The sequence below is a fragment of the Eretmochelys imbricata genome, chromosome 5 (genome assembly GCF_965152235.1).
Source record: "Eretmochelys imbricata isolate rEreImb1 chromosome 5, rEreImb1.hap1, whole genome shotgun sequence".
NCBI classification, from domain to species: domain Eukaryota; kingdom Metazoa; phylum Chordata; order Testudines; family Cheloniidae; genus Eretmochelys; species Eretmochelys imbricata.
In genome coordinates, this window is record NC_135576.1 from 124879341 (window position 1) to 124895378 (window position 16038).

General features: G+C 47.7%; 1 protein-coding gene across 1 annotated transcript; it reads right to left on the reverse strand.

Moving 5' to 3' along the window:
- Positions 1-329: 329 nt before the first annotated feature.
- LOC144264725 (glyoxylate reductase/hydroxypyruvate reductase-like) lies at positions 330-14864 on the reverse strand. Its single transcript, XM_077816511.1, has 9 exons — positions 14581-14864; positions 10749-10879; positions 9624-9696; positions 8888-9004; positions 8026-8114; positions 6540-6644; positions 5270-5405; positions 4013-4143; positions 330-621 (listed from the first exon to the last, which is right to left on the reverse strand). Exons 1-9 carry the CDS (start codon positions 14643-14645, stop codon positions 500-502), a joined length of 969 nt encoding a protein of 322 aa, XP_077672637.1. The 5' UTR covers positions 14646-14864; the 3' UTR covers positions 330-499.
- Positions 14865-16038: the final 1174 nt, after the last annotated feature.

Sequence of the window (16038 nt, forward strand, 5' to 3'; positions counted from 1 at the left end):
GTTAAGAGCGATAACAGACCCATATCCTCTGCAGAACAGGCATGGAGGGGGTCACGTAACATGCCGGCCATTGGGTCACATCTGACATTAAGTATGTTTAAATCTTTTGCTTTATCAGAGCCATAAAGAATAAAGCCACCCATCTGATTATGATTGTTGCCTTCTTGTGAAAATAGGACCAACTGATGCAGGAAAGGCAGTGATTTTCTTTGATCTCTGAGTTTCCATCCACATACAGTTATGTGCTCTCCAGAGTCCCACAAGCATTCAGTTTTTCCCTTGAAATAGCACAATATACATACTGCTTCCACATAACCACCACACAGCTGTGTGTTACTCAAGCCTGGTTTAATAAGTTCTACCTGCAGAACGAGAGAGGCACATACACCAACTTTACAGCAGGAACAAGTCAGGATCTGTGCTGCTTCTCTGGGCTAAGAGACAACGGTCATTTCTAAGGTATGACCTGGCCTAGCCAGCGATGTTCTTGGGATTCTCTTCACAGCTGGAGTTCACTTGGCATACTTTCCTCTTTCAAGCCAGCCAGAAGGTTGTTAGCAGCCAGCACAGACATGGCGCTTCTGGTGGCATAGGTAGCACTTCCAATGTGAGGCAAAATCACTATACAGGGGAGAGAAGACGTATTTCAGAGACTGGTCTGTGCACCAAAGCAGTGTGCTTGTTTACTCTAGCACGTACACTTTCCTTTTGTGGTGGCACCCTTGTGCCACGTCTCTGTAACAAGTACTTGTAACAAGTAACAAGCCAGGATTTCACCCCAGGTTTCCAGAATTACATCATCTCCCCAAACCATAGTCTATTAGCAGCGCTGGCTGTAGCTTCACCCGTGAACAGAAGAGCAAGGTGTTTCTGGTCAAGAGAGCGAGTGAAAGTGAAAGCCAACTCCAGAATGTCCTTGCTTTTGTTGGTGTCACGGCTACATGCCAGATGGGTTTGGTATCTGAGCAGCTCTGTCAATTAAATTAATAATACATTTTAAGCTTAATGCTTTTATAGGGGAGAGGAAAAGCATTTGTGATCTTGTACCCTTTATGTAGTATAAAAGCTACCTCTTTAAAACTAAATATTAGAAAGCGTAAAGTCATGACCTCTTGTTCCTAACACAGAATCACAGAACTGGAAGGGACCTCGACAGGTTATCTAGTCCAGTCCCCTACACTCAAGGCAGGACTAAGTATTATCTAGACCATCCCTGACAGGCGTTTGTCTAGCCTGCTCTTAAAAATCCCCAGTGATGGAGATTCCACCACCTCCCTAGGCAATTTATTCCAGTACTTAACCACCCTGACAGTTAGGAAGTTTTTCCTACCATCCAACCTAAACCACCCTTGCTGCAATTTAAGCCCATTGCTTCTTCTCCTTTCCTTAGAGGTTAAGGAGAACAGTTTTTGTCCCTCCTCCTTGTAACAACCTTTTATGTACTTGAAAACTTATGTTCCCTCTCAGTTTTCTCTTCTCCAGACTAAACAAACCCAATCTAACATCTCACAGTTTGACAAGAACATAGGACTGGAAGGGTCTTCCTGGCTCACTAACTCAAGTCCCCTGCTATCCCATTCCTGAATTTAGGAAGGGTTGTTTTTATATAACATAAAGGAACAAATTATAACCATAAATAGTTTTAATTAGGGCTGTCAAGCGATTAAAAAAATTAAAAAACTGTAACAATAATAGAATACAATTAAATATTTTTGGATGTTTTCTACATTTTCAAATATATTGATTTGAATTACAACACAGAATACAAAGTGTACAGTGCTCGCTTTACATTTAGTTTTGATTACAAGAACTTTCACCGTAAAAAAACCAAAAGAAATAGTATTTTTCAATTCATCTAATACAAGTACTGTAGTGCAATCTCTTTATCATGAAAGTTGAACTTACAAATGTAGAATTATGTAAAAAAAAATAACTGCATTCAAAAATAAAACAATGTGAAGCTTTAGAGCCTGCAAGTCCACTCAGACCTACTTCAGCCAATCGATCAGACAAAGAAGTTTGGTTACAATGTGCAGGAGTTAATGCTGCCCGCTTCTTGTTTACAATGTCACCATCTGAAAGTGAGAGCAGGCGTTCTCATGGCACTGTTGTAGTTGGCGTCACAAGGTATTTACATGCCAGAGGCACTAAAGATTCTTATGTACCTTCATGCTTCAACCACCCTTCCAGGGGACATGCGTCCATGCTGATGATGGGTTCTGCTCGATAATGATCCAAAGCAGAGCGGACCGACCCACGTTCATTTTCATCATCTGAGTCAGATGCCACCAGCAGAAGATTGATTTTCTTTTTTGGTGGTTCGGGTTCTGTAGTTGCTCTTTTAAGACTTCTGAAAGCATGCTCCACACCTCGTCCCTCTCAGTTTTTGGACGGCACTTCAGATTCTTACACCTTGAGTCAAGAGCTGTAGCTATTTTTAGAAATCTCACATTGGTACCTTCTTTGTCAAATCTGCAGTGACAGGGTTTGTAAATCAAACAACGTGTGCTGAGTCAGCATCCGAGACTGCTATAACATGAAATATATGGCAGAATGCGGGTAAAACAGAACAGGAGACATACAATTCTCCCCAAAGGAGTTCAGTCACAAATTTAATTAACGCATTTTTTTTTTAAACGAGCATCACCAGCACGGAAGCCTGTCCTCTGGAATGGTGGCCGAAGCATGAAGGGACATATGAACGTTTAGCATAATTGGCACGTAAGTACCTTGCAATGCTGGTTACAAAAGTGGCATGTGAATGCCTGTTCTCACTTTCAGGTGACATTGTAAATAAGCAGGCAGCAGTATCTCCTGTCAATGTAAACAAACTTGTGTGTCTTAGCAATTGGCTGAACAAGAAGTAGGCCTGAGTGGACTTGTAGGCTCTAAAGTTATAAAGTTTTGTTTCAGTGCAGTTATGCAACAAAAAACAAAAAAAAAAATGTATCTTTGTAAGTTACACTTTCATGATAAAGAGATTGCACTACAGTACTTGTATTAGGTGAATTGAAAAATACTATTTTTTTTTTTTACAGTGCAAATATTTGTAATAAATAAATATAAAGTGAGCACTGTACACTTTGTATTCTGTGTTGTAACTAGAAAAGGAATACTTTTGGCACCTTAGAGACTAACAAATTTATTTGAGCATAAGCTTTCGTGAGCTACAGCTCACTTCATCGGATGCATTCAATGGTTTTTCCACTGAATGCATCCGATGAAGTGAGCTGTAGCTCACGAAAGCTTATGCTCAAATAAATTTGTTAGTCTCTAAGGTGCCACAAGTCCTCCTTTTCTTTTTGCGAATACAGACTAACACGGCTGCTACTCTGAAACCTGTGTTGTAACTGAAATCAGTATATTTGAAAATGTAGAAAACATCCAAAAATATTTAAATAAATGGTATTCTATTATTGTTTAATAGCGCAATTAATTTTTTTAATCACGCAATTAATTTTTTTATTGGCTTGACAGCCCTACTTATAACACGCTCATCACCTCGGTATCTGAGCACTAAGGTCCCAATCCATTGATGTTAATGAGACTACTCATGCTCAAAGCTAGACAATGTGCTTAAGTCCCTTGCTGCAATGCGATCTAAGTTCTCTGATGGAATACTGAGATCAGTCAGTGAGATGTTTGCAAATGAGCAAATACATTTTAATTAACACACACACAGCTGACAAGGTTTTCCCTCCTCAATGCCCCTCATATCACACTGCCTTGCTATGGCTCAATGCTATGAGCAGCTTGCTTAAGGACACATGGTTTGACTTTCCCTCGCCTGTGACTAATTAGCCCCTCATATTAAACCCTTGCTAGACATGAACCATGCCAAGCTCACCAGGACTGAAATTCCTTGTCAGGTCAGTGTGGCAAACAGAATAGCAAGAACTACATGAGCCCCCACCTCTAGCCACTAGAAGCCACTGCCTCCCCATTAGAAGTGCAGGAAGTGGAATGTAAGAGAAGGTGCAAACAGCTGCTGTTTGCAAAGACGGTGGCTTACCACAATTCTTCAGGGAAAGGAGAAGGTGGTCAGTAGGCAGCGGCTCCGGGGTTGTGACATCCAGACCAGCAGCTGCAATCTGGCCACTAACCAAAGCCTGGTATAGATCTTCCTGGTTCACCACCGCTCCCCTAAGAAACATAGTTTAAGCTATACAAGAGCTAGATATTGTTACTAGTAAGCCAGACAAGCATGGGATACAAACACTGCCACGTGCTTAACTTTACACACTCGAGTCATCCCACCGGCTTCAGTGGAATGACTCACCTGCCTGAGCGTTTGCCCCATCAGGGCCTTAGGCATGAATAATCAGCTCTGTATGTCACTCTGTGCCCCCTGTTCCATACCACTAACCATCAGGTTCTGCTTAACTGTTCTCTCCATGCTCTGTACCGGGTTATTGTAACAGTCACTGTACTCAGGTACAAACCTGGCTGTAGACCAGGGGTTCTCAAACTGGGGCTCAGGACCCCTCGGGAGGGTCACAAAGTTATTATATGGGGAGGTCGCGAGCTGTCAGCCTCCACCCCAAACCCCGCTCCGCCTCCAGCATTTATAATGGTGTTAAATATATAAAAAAGTGTTTTTAATATATAAGGGGGGTCGCACTCAGAGATTTGCTTTGTGAAAGGGGTCACCAGTACAAAAGTTTGAGAACCACTGCCGTAGTTGCCCATTGCATTCTAATCCCATTTGGACACACATAATTTGAAGTGTGTTTAAGCACCGTATTAACCCTCAGCTGTAACATCCATGTAGATGGGACCGTAGCATCTGGCCAAACCCAGGCGGCTCCTATCTTCCCTGGTGACAGCCCGCACACCCATTCCTGGGAGAAAGGCGTTTGAGTGTCACCATCAACACACACAAAGCTTTTCCACCCAGGAGAACAGCCGCAGCCACTTCCTCCCAGGAAGGAGAGACTCTAAAATGGCACCCACTTTGCAGTGTTTAGAGCGGCAATAATCCCATGATGTTCGCTGAACTCCACCCTAATGGGGAGAAAAGTTACTTTCTTGTGTACATTAATATAGAATATCCATTTAAAAGATAGTCGCAGCAGGCCAAGCTACAAGGCTAGCAAGCACAAGCTCAGAGCTGGTGCCACAAGCCAATACTTGCCCCCCATGGCTATGGCAATTTCAGCATAATCCCTTGACCTCCATAACACCCGTGTATCAGGTACCTGAATATCACCCGCTTTTCCTTTTGCGCCCACAATCTAGTCTTGTTTAAGATGACAGTGAAGACTTTCACCTGCTTGTGTTGATAAACACAGACGTTTTCTTCATTCGGCTGAAGAAATCCTTGTTGCACACTCCTTTAGTGTCAGGAGTTAAGGAACAGGTAACAACCACAAAGTCTGACTCCTCTGCTAGCTTGGCGAGTGGGACTGGGGGGAAAAAAACCCAAAAAAACCCCACATGTAATGAGTTTCCTGGGGGGAGGGAGGGTCTTGTTTATTTTCACTAGTTTGGGAACTACCCAATGTCCATTAAATAGTCATTTGTGAGGGACTATTGCTTCAGGAAGACCTTGCTAACCTCACCCCATGACTGGGTTGCCAAACCCAAACAAAAACAACATATAAACAAGGTGCCATATTTTAAAGGACCTTTAAAAAGAATAGACCAGGTTTCATCAACCAAAAGAGGAAATTTACCTATGCTTAGCAAGTCCGTCTTCTACCCCAGAGGTGGCTGCATTGTGCATTTCAGGGGTGGTACAGATTAGTTAGCAAAATATTACCATAATATTTTAAACGAACATTTAGAAGTTTAGGGATCTGGGGCAAAAATTGGGGATTGGTCCTGCTTTGAGCAGGGGGTTGGACTAGATGATCTCCTGAGGTCCCTTCCAACCCTGATATTCTATGATTCTAAGTTCTGTAAGGCCTGAAGACAGATTTGACAACTCTTTCAGCTTTCACCCAAGGAAGGGAGGAGAGAAATAGGTAGAGTTCCCTGGATTTACAAACCCAAAGATTGACCCCAACAGAAATTGATTTTTTTGGAACCGTTTATTTTTCAAACACAAGTCACAGCTGGGCAACAGCTTGGGACTTTGCAGGAAAAAGTCTATCAGTGAGTTTGAACATGCAGAAAGGCACAGTACAGAGAATGTGCATTATTATAGGTAGGAAAACAAATACTTGATATAAACGAGACTATATCTGAAGAGAGTCTCATTTGGGAATTGCCAGTTATTTCTAAGAGGTCTGGGATGAAATCTTGGCCCCACTGAAGTCAGTGGGGTCCAGATTTCACTCATGACATTGTCACCACTTTCAATCAACAACATACGAAATGTGGTCGTGCTCTACACTCAAACACCAGCCACTCTTTGGGGCCTTAATAATAATTCAGCACTGCTACACTGCGCTTGAGGAATCCTTCAAGTTTCCAATCACCACACCCAAGGACAAGATCTTCCCTGCATCAACTCATTTGTACGCTTTGTTATTCTGCACTTACGAAGAAAGTTTTGTTTCCAGAGCTGTGTTTCCAGCTTCATTTATGTCTCTTACCAAACTCGGCTTGAAACTCCACGGCGTTCTCCGGTTTTGGGCGACTTCCCGTATACAAAAATTTCTTGACCCCGAATGGCTTTAGACGGCGCGCCACTGCCTGTCCTAAAAACAAGACAAGGTCACGTCTCTGCACACTGAGATCATGCACTGCAGGAGGTATATCACTAACCCTGCAATCTGACAGCCCAAAACCGAGCGTATTGCTTCTGCATCTTTCAGCAAGGCCGCAGAATGCATCCACTATTCACTCAACTGCAATGAAACCTGCCACTTTCATTAAGAGATTACTGTAACTTCCCCAGCTAGGATTGTCACTGAGGTTTCCCATTCATTTTGGAGGGAACATGCTCTCATTCACTCCGTGGGAAGTGAAGGAATTTTTGATTGGTAGGGCGGCTGCAGCAAAGGGAATGATGGGACATTAAATCTGAAGTGACATTTTGGAGAGAAAATTTAAGGGAGATTAAAAACAAAAACAAAAAAAACCACAACTGAACATTGACCAATTCAACAAGCTAATAGACAAGCCAGCACTCCCGTACACCATGGACTTTGTCTGGGATATTTGTTTAACTGAAATAAAGCAAGAGAAAGTCCAGTTTGCTTTAGGAGTCTGATAAGGTGGAAATATGTGCATGTTTTACAAATTAAGGTCTAAGCCTGATTGCAATCGCACGCTAACTGGTAGGATGGAGAGATGCATTCCTGCTTAGTCAGCCTCGGGCTCCTGGCGGGGGGGCAGGTGAATGGGGGAGTGTCCCATCAGCCACTGGTTTGAATGTCCTCAGAATCTTTTGTCCTTCACAGTTCTCTTTATTTATTTTGCAGTTTCTGTGAATGTGCTCAGCACCGCTACCACGGGGCAAAGTTAAACACAAAATTGTTACCATAACCAAAGAATGAAGTAACTTGTGAACTCCCCACCTAATGGGTGAGAGCATAAATGTCTGCTCAGCAAAAGCCTGTGTGAACACAGGGGCTGAAAGCTACACCCAGGATTCATCGGATTCTATGAATAACAAGAAAGAGAACACTTGAGTCATGGGTTGTTCCCTGCAGGAAAGGGGGCTGGAGACAAGTTCACATGCACACAAAAAACAGAGGCAGAGAGAAGAAAGTTTCTGGCGACGATAAAATTGAGTAAAATATTAAAGCTACAGACAGTACACACTGGAGATCTAAACATCAGCTTACTGATCACTGAGTTCGTTATTTTAATCAATCATTCTATTCTATACAGGTAGTTGTACTGTGCTCATCACCACAGTAACTGAGCGCCTTCCACAAGTGCATTAAGTAATGACAGCTGGTCTGTATCTGTTCTCTCATCCTCTCCCCAGAGGGAGAAGTGTGTGCAATGAAGTGTCTTCCTTTGGAAAATTATATCTTACACACACACACACGCGTTGCTATGTCAGTCAACAGTGCTCACATTATTGGGAGATAAATACTAGTATATATCTACACAAAAGAATACACTCACCTATTCTTCCCAGCCCTATGATTCCTACAGTGCTACCGGACAGCCCGTATCCACACATCCACAGAGGCTTCCATGTTGTCCAACCACCACTACAAAAGGAAGTGAAATACAAACAGATGTTAGACCGATTCCATTTTCCAGGTTGGCTTGGAGTCTGGATATGGACCCAACAAATTACAAATGGCACAAATACTTCACAACCCATGTGTCACATACTGGTAGAAATGATTTAACACCCTAGAAACAGGTATGAATGGTGCGAACATGCAGCGACGGGGTCTATAATGTTCCTGCTTTAAGTCACCTTAGCATTAATTAGAGCAGCCTCAAGACTGATCTAACTTTTGTTCCACTCCCCACAACCCCTGGGTGCAGCCTTTGTGCAGTGAACTCTGGCCATACCCACAACGTCCTTCCCATACTGGGAGCAGGTCCAGTGCAGGGCCCTTCTAGCTGCTCTCTTCTGGCCGGGGAGGCCCCATGCACAATCTAGGGGGCTCTTCAGGGGGCCATTTTCACCTCCTTTAAGGCCCCTTTATACTGCTACACACGCTCTAGCTGGATCACTGCCCAAGCACACAGAGTTATGCCTTAGATTTAGGACTTAAAACTGCCTCTTTGTTAAGGTGCAAGATAACTGCATTTAACTCACTGGGCTCATAGAACGATGTTGATCTCAGCTAGTTCAATGCAAATCCAGAGTAACTGTAACTGCATCCACTTAAACTTCCCAAGGCAGGGACTGCCTTTACTTTGGTGTATTCGGGTCCAGGATTGATCAAGCACACAGTCTATGGAGTTACTCCAGACTCACACTGACATCACACAGCTCAGAAGCCAGTCCTAAATTGTAAATACTCACTTCTTCACTTCCTCCACTGACTCCGGCAGCCTGCGACACGTAGCTAAGAGCAAAGCTACCGAGAGCTCAGCCGTGGCATCGGTCAGGATGTCCGGGGTGTATCCCACACGGATTCCACTGTAATTTAAACACAGCATTTCAGTCCTCAAGTGTTAACACATGAAATGCTTGTTTGTTTACATTTGGATGAAATCCTGTTTGTATTACACTGCATTCTGCTGGGCATTTTTTCTACACGTGTTCTTATATCACCATCTTTTCGGAGCATCAACCAAACCATAATTAATCAATCACTGACCCTCACAACCCCGCTGGGAGCTCAGGCAGTACAGATGGGGAACTGAGGCCCAGAGAGACTGAGGGTCACGTTTTAAAAGCTATCTAGGTGCGTAAAGATGTAGACAGGTGCCAAATGGGATCCTGTAAAAATCTGGTCCTTATGCTCAGATCCTCAAAGGTATTTAGGTTCCACTGAAATCAATGGGAGTTAGGAACAGACATACCTTCAAGGATTTGGCCCTAAGTGGCTTTCCCAAAGCTGGGAGCTGAACCAACATTTCCCGAGTCCCAGTGCAATGCCTTACCCCCAAGCCGACCCATCCTCTGTTCCAATTGGTTTCTCTCAATTAACAGTTCGCCATTTCTTTCACCCAAGAGAATGGCAGGGGACATAGAAAATAGCAGAAGAAAATGCATTCCATGGTTACGAGTGAGCACACAAAGGAGCAAACAATACCGCTTTTTAATTTCTTCTAGAGCCAGATGGTCAACACCCACAGACAGCGTGCTGATTGTTTTAAGGTTGGACCCTGCAAAACATGAAGACAGAACCCTCAAAACCTACAGAGCTTAAAAAGACCGAAACACAACAACAGAACAAGGGAAAAATTAAAGGATAAAAATGTCTTACAATTACTGGTTTGTAATTGTCTGAATCTTCGGAATCTATTCTAATGACCAGAAACACCTAACAGGGCTGAAACTGAAGGAGGTCAATACTACTTTCTCAGGCAGCTGACTCTGGACATTTGACAGTGCTTTGTGTCTAGTCAGTTTCATGGTTTCCCCCTCACAGCTGGTCAGTTTCCTCCTTCACTGAGATTCACAGAGTTAGGCCAGAGTGACCATTATGGCCATTTGATCTGATCTCCTGTTAACACAGGCCAGGGAACGTCACCCAGTTATTTCTGCATCAAGCTCATAACTTCTGTTGGATGAGAACAGATTTTTTTACAAGACACCTTGTAAACATTAACTGGGAAGGGAAGCAGAAAATCCCTTTAAAGAATTGAAACCAAAATCAGGAGGATTTGCCAGAAATAGGATTTTTTTTAAATGCCAAAAACATCAAAGAAAGTTGACAGTGTTCCGTCAGCTAAGGAAAAGTCTCTTTAAAGATGCTGTATCTATATTCCTAGCTTCTTCTCCTTGGCTGGGATGGGAACAAGTCATTCTTTAGTGGTCATTTTCTGAGGAACTCTACCCTAGGCAGAGAAGTTTCTTTTTGCAGGGAAAAAACACACACCCAAAAGGGACTGACAGTGAATTCTGGCTAGTGAGGTTCACTGGACCCTGAATTTCTGGCCAGCGGACATCAAGGAGCTAGACACATCTCTTCATGTCTTACAACTCTGTGCCGCCGTGATGGAGGGACACAGTGTGAGGTGGAATTGAAGTGGAAGATTCATATTAATGCATGGCAGCAAAGGAAGGCTCAGCCAATCCGCTTCTCAGGGCTGTGAGGGCGAGACACCGGGACTGAGATCCAGGCAGCACGGACACAATTCTGTATGTCCTCTCTTTCTTCGATGACAAAGGATCAGTTAGAGCCATTCACAAGAGAGCCGCCGCCCATACCCACCTGCTGCATCGAGGACCTCTTTGTCTATCCGGTCAGACAAGACACAGAGCAGTCCATGCTTCCCAGCCACCCCCGCCAGCAATTCTGACCGCGGGATAGGTTCGTCCGAATCCCATTGCTGGATGCTGCAGCTACAAGGATACAGGAAAGTCACAATCACATTAAAGCAAGAGAAAGAGGCCCCCTTCAAGCCAGCACTCCATACTGCCCCAGGTATTCGTACCGTTTTGCCAAGGGAAATCAACAAAATGGAGTGAGAAACACACTCTTATTTTAGGCAGGGAGATTAGGATTCCCTCTTTTCCTCCCTTGTGGATTGCCCTTTCACATCCAGGATGGTGGCACACAGTTGCTAAAATACAGCCACATGGTGTCCTGTGTAGCACACGCAAGCCACCTGTGAACTGGTATATGAAAGGTCCAGCACCTTCTTTCAATAACTGCAGCGGCGGAAGGAGGAAGAATAGTGGCGGGATCTCTTCAGACATAGAGCAAAAAACATTAGTCTTGCAATGACCTGACAACACATGCACGCTGCTCGCTTGGAACACCTTCTGAGCTCTGGCATCACTTTCAGCTTGGTCAAACCTTGCCTCAAGCCTGCATCAGCTGGGATCACTGCATACTGGTCTGGTGTTCTTTACACAGGCTGTCTAACGTGGAAACCTCGGTTTTTAAAGCTCCAAATGGTACAGACATTAGGGCAGGTCAAGAACTTCCCCTTGAGCCTCAGCCTGGACGGTATCTGTGCTCAGAAGTGACCCATCTTTCAGGGATCCTCCCAGCTGGACTGCATCAGCAGCCCTTACTGTGGAGAGTCCTGGGATGCAGAACTGGCTTTCCCTTAACCTTTGCCCCAGTTCATCCTTCCAGTTTTAAACAGCAAATGAAACTTTCCCTGGGTGGCACTTGCCTTTCTAGGTTCTTATATGGCTCTCCCATCACTGGAATATCCGAGCACCTCCTAATCAACAATGAATTTATCTCCACAGCACCCCCATGAGGCAGGGAAGTATTGTCATTGCCATTTTACAGATGGGAAAACTGAGGCACGGACAGACTAAGTGATTTTTCCAAGGTCACATAGGGCAGTCTGCAGCCCTAGCCAACCCCTTAATCACACAAACCTAATTGCCCACTCCTTTCTGAAGGCCTTGTTTTGGATGCTGGTCGATTTGCTCTTTTCATTTTACTGCCCTCGGTGTCCCAACAGTGCTCTGCGAACACACTTCTGCAAATCAGCGTGGGGGCCTACAATTTTACAGAAGGCCTAGAATGCTGCAGGCAATTTAAACGAAGACACCACACAACCACTTACTGCCCAGGCACTAGCGTGGGGGGGGGGGAGGGGCGCCCCAGGGGTCACTGCATTTCCGTAACCCCAGTAACTGATATTTTGTCATATGTGAAAGTTGCTTGTTTTCTTAAAGAACAAAAACAGGCACAAAACACAACGTAACTCATTTTAGCACATTCAATGCACGAAACGACGCTGAGCTGTCGGAACCTATGCGCCAGGAGAAGCATAATCCAATGGCAGCCACAGCAGAGCTGGGGGCGGCAGAGGTTAATTCTTTTAAGGCACTGTTTGCCCTTTGGCTTTGCATAGGCAAAATAATGAAGGGGGAGGAGGGTCAGCTGTAGTTAGGAAAACAACTTTCAATACAAGACGCAGGTTTTGTTTCTGAATGTTTTGCCTGGGAAGTACTGGAAGGTCAGAGATAGTTAAACTGGTGATCTGAGGAAAACGTTCAATGTCAAACTAAGGTTAAAACATTCAGGTAACCCATAGCCAGAGAGAGGGAGGGAGGACACATAACAGGCCTCCTTCTGCTCCCATTGAAGTCAGTGGCAAAACTCCCATTGATTTCCCTGCTGCAAAACATAGGCCCTGATCCTACCAATACCTAGGCATGGCCTTAATTTTACACACGAGTAATTCCACTGATGTCAACTGGATTAACCAGGTGCATAAAATTAAGGATATACACAAGTGTTTACACAATTGGAATTGGGACCTTAGCTAGCTATATTCTATGCACAGCATAGTTATTGTTATTTCAACTTTTTGCTTCCTGGAATCAAAGGCACCAACCAGCATCAGAGATCAATTGTTTACAAAATAGTTTGGCATTTTTAAATTTTTTTTTTTTTTTAAAGCAAAGTCTTTTCAAGTCACAGGAAGGGGGAAAAAAGGATTCTGGGCACATTTTTCAAAAGTGCCATATATCCCAAAATCAAGGGGAGTTAGACCCCCCAGATCCACAGAGATAGTTATACACCTAAGTGATTTAGGAGCCCAAATCTTATCGAAAGTCAGTGGGACTCAGAGGCTTCAAAGGACAACATTTTCAGAAGTGCCTAACACAAGAAGGGCACAGCAGTTTGTTTCTTTCCTTGTAAATAACCACTAGCTCTCTGTCCCCCAGGCCTCAGCCTCTGACGGGTCATTTGCAAGAAAAAAGGAAATTACCACCCTTCTATAAACGCCTCTGATCATCCGAGTTTGCCATGGAAAGGGTCAGAAACGGACGGAACTGCCGTAAAATAGATGGCACCACAATAATCCGCATTGTAAACACCTGCCCTTGCCCTCTGGGACACGGAACACACCGGCGCCCACCCTAGATAATCACTCTGTGTATCTCGCTGTCTGAAACAGGCTGTGAACTCTTCAGGGCTGGGTCTCTTGTCTTTTTACTAGGGCTCCAGGTCCACTTACAGAGCGACAAGTGATGAACTCAGCGACTACATCTGGACCCAAAAACCTTAATTTCCCTTCTGGATCCTTCTCTCTAGAGCAGCATCCGAAGGTTCTTATTCTCGGGCTGGCAGCTCCTGGGGGCAGGGGCGTCTCTGTTCGGTGTTTGTACAGCGCCCAGCGCAAGGGGCCATGGCGGGCGCTGCGGGGCACCATGGCCACACGCAGAGCAGATAACACCGCAACAAGGACCATTTGACAAGGCGTCTTCCGCCTGCCCCTGGCTGTCGGTGGCAGCAATGGGAAGAGGACCCCAGCGCATTTCAGGGGGGCTGTGCGCCCGTCACAGGCGCTGGTGACGGACTCCTCAGCCCCCGGGACGCGGACATGGGGCCTGCCTTTCCAGAAGCAGCGGCTAATCCTGGGTGCCCAGGCTGCCACCCCTCCGAGGCGCTGCCCGGGCCTCCCAGCAGGGCCGGGGCTGCTCAGCACCGCTCAGGATCGAGCCCCGAGTCGGGCAGCCCCCGCCCCCCGCAGAGCCCCACTGGCCACGGCACCCGCCTGCCGCGACGGGCCCAGCAGCCCCCGAGGCCGCCGCACGTGAGGGGAGCCCAGCGCCCGCCCGGCCCCGCCGCCGCCCGCAGACCCCGCCCGGGGGGCCCCGGCCCCGGCCCCGCCGCCGCCCGCAGACCCCGCCCGGGGGGCCCCGGCCCCGGCCCCGCCGCCGCCCGCAGACCCCGCCCGGGGGGCCCCGGCCCCGGCCCCGCCGCCGCCCGCAGACCCCGCCCGGGGGGCCCCGGCCCCGGCCCCGCCGCCGCCCGCAGACCCCGCCCGGGGGGCCCCGGCCCCGGCCCCGCCGCCGCCCGCAGACCCCGCCCGGGGGGCCCCGGCCCCGCCGCCGCCCGCAGACCCCGCCCGGGGGGCCCCGGCCCCGCCGCCGCCCGCAGACCCCGCCCGGGGGGCCCCGGCCCCGCCGCCGCCCGCAGACCCCGCCCGGGGGGCCCCGGCCCCGCCGCCGCCCGCAGACCCCGCCCGGGGGGCCCCGGCCCCGGCACCGCCGCCGCCCGCAGACCCCGCCCGGGGGGCCCCGGCCCCGGCACCGCCGCCTGCAGACCCCGCGCCCCGTCTTACACGCCGGCCTGGCTCAGGGCCGCCAGCCCCTCGCGGGGGATCCGCCGGGTGACAAACGCCTGCATCAGCCCCGCAGCCGGCCGAGCGGAAAGCGGGGGCCGCCCCGGCTTCCCTGAACCCTCGCCTGGCTGCCCCAGCGGCCCCCGCGGCCTCTCTCCGCCTGGGCTGCCGGCCTCCTTCCCCGCCTGCGCGCGGCTCGCTCCGGCCTGTCTGCCCGGCGGACCCCGGGAGCAGCCGGCGGGTGCTTTGCGTGGCCGGGAGCGGCGGGGCCTTTGCCTCTGTCTGGATCGTTCGCTGCACGCTCCGATCACGGGCTCCTCCCCCAGGGCAGGGGCAGGGGCAGGGGCAGGCGTGGCTAGACGGGAGCAGCCTCCCCCGGCAGGTAGTTAACCTGGAAGAGCCATTTTGGGACGCTTCACAGAGTGGCAAAGCACACGTGGGACCTTCCATCCAACTTCTCTTTTCTCTTGTCAGAGGTTCCCTCCCCAGCAGCAGCGAGAGGGAAAGCTCCTGAAGGTGCATCCCTGGTTCATACTAAATTAAAGCGATTCGCCCGCCAAAGGGGTGGCTGGAAGGGTGTGACACCCGGCTCCAGAAGGATCAATGGAAGTGCTGTTGGACACTGCAGTTTCATCAACCTGAGAATTGCACCCTGGCCAGCAATCCATGGAGCGACTGGTCTAGCCTGTTTTAGGAAAGGATCAGCTGTTTACCTCCAAGAATAACATTGTCAGATGCAGAAACTAAGTCATAAAGTTACAAGGGATCCCAGTTCGATAGCTTCAGAGTCCGGAGCATGCACTGATCGGCCGGGGGGTTCAAAAGGAATTTCCCACCACTACAAAGGATTGTAGAGTCCAATAGGTACATTATGGGTTAGTTGTTTGTTCCTTCCTCTGAAATATCAGGGATAGGCCTGTTGGGGACACTGGGGTATGGCCACTAGGTAACTCGAAGGGATGGAAGACCACGAGTGTCGATGAAGCCCCCTCGCACTAGGCCCAAGTGTCCTTGCCCCCTCCTCCCCCCCGCCCAGAGGCACTCGCAGCAGCTCTGTGTACTAGGCCCAAGTGTCCTTGGCCCCCCCGCCTGGAGGCACTCCCAGCAGTTATGCTGAGGATCTGCAACAATATGTTGCAGAGTCAGACTGCCTGAAACTAAACAAGGCCAAACAGGGCGTATATGGAAGAAAAATGCTGAATAAAGCAGCTTTATGTATAGTTTAACAAATGATACAAAAAACAAGGGAACTAGCTGGTAACTGGATTGGCTGGCTGTATGGATACTTAGGGCAGCTTGCTGTTGGATAAGTATGCTGAAGAAAGGATGTATAAAAGCCTGTGTAACTTCCTGCTTTGTGTGCAGGATTTGAGATTCTATTCTCCCTGTACCTTTTTGAAGCTTCAAATAAACTTTTCTGCTTCTCCACCCCATTGTGATTACTGGGTGAAGCACACC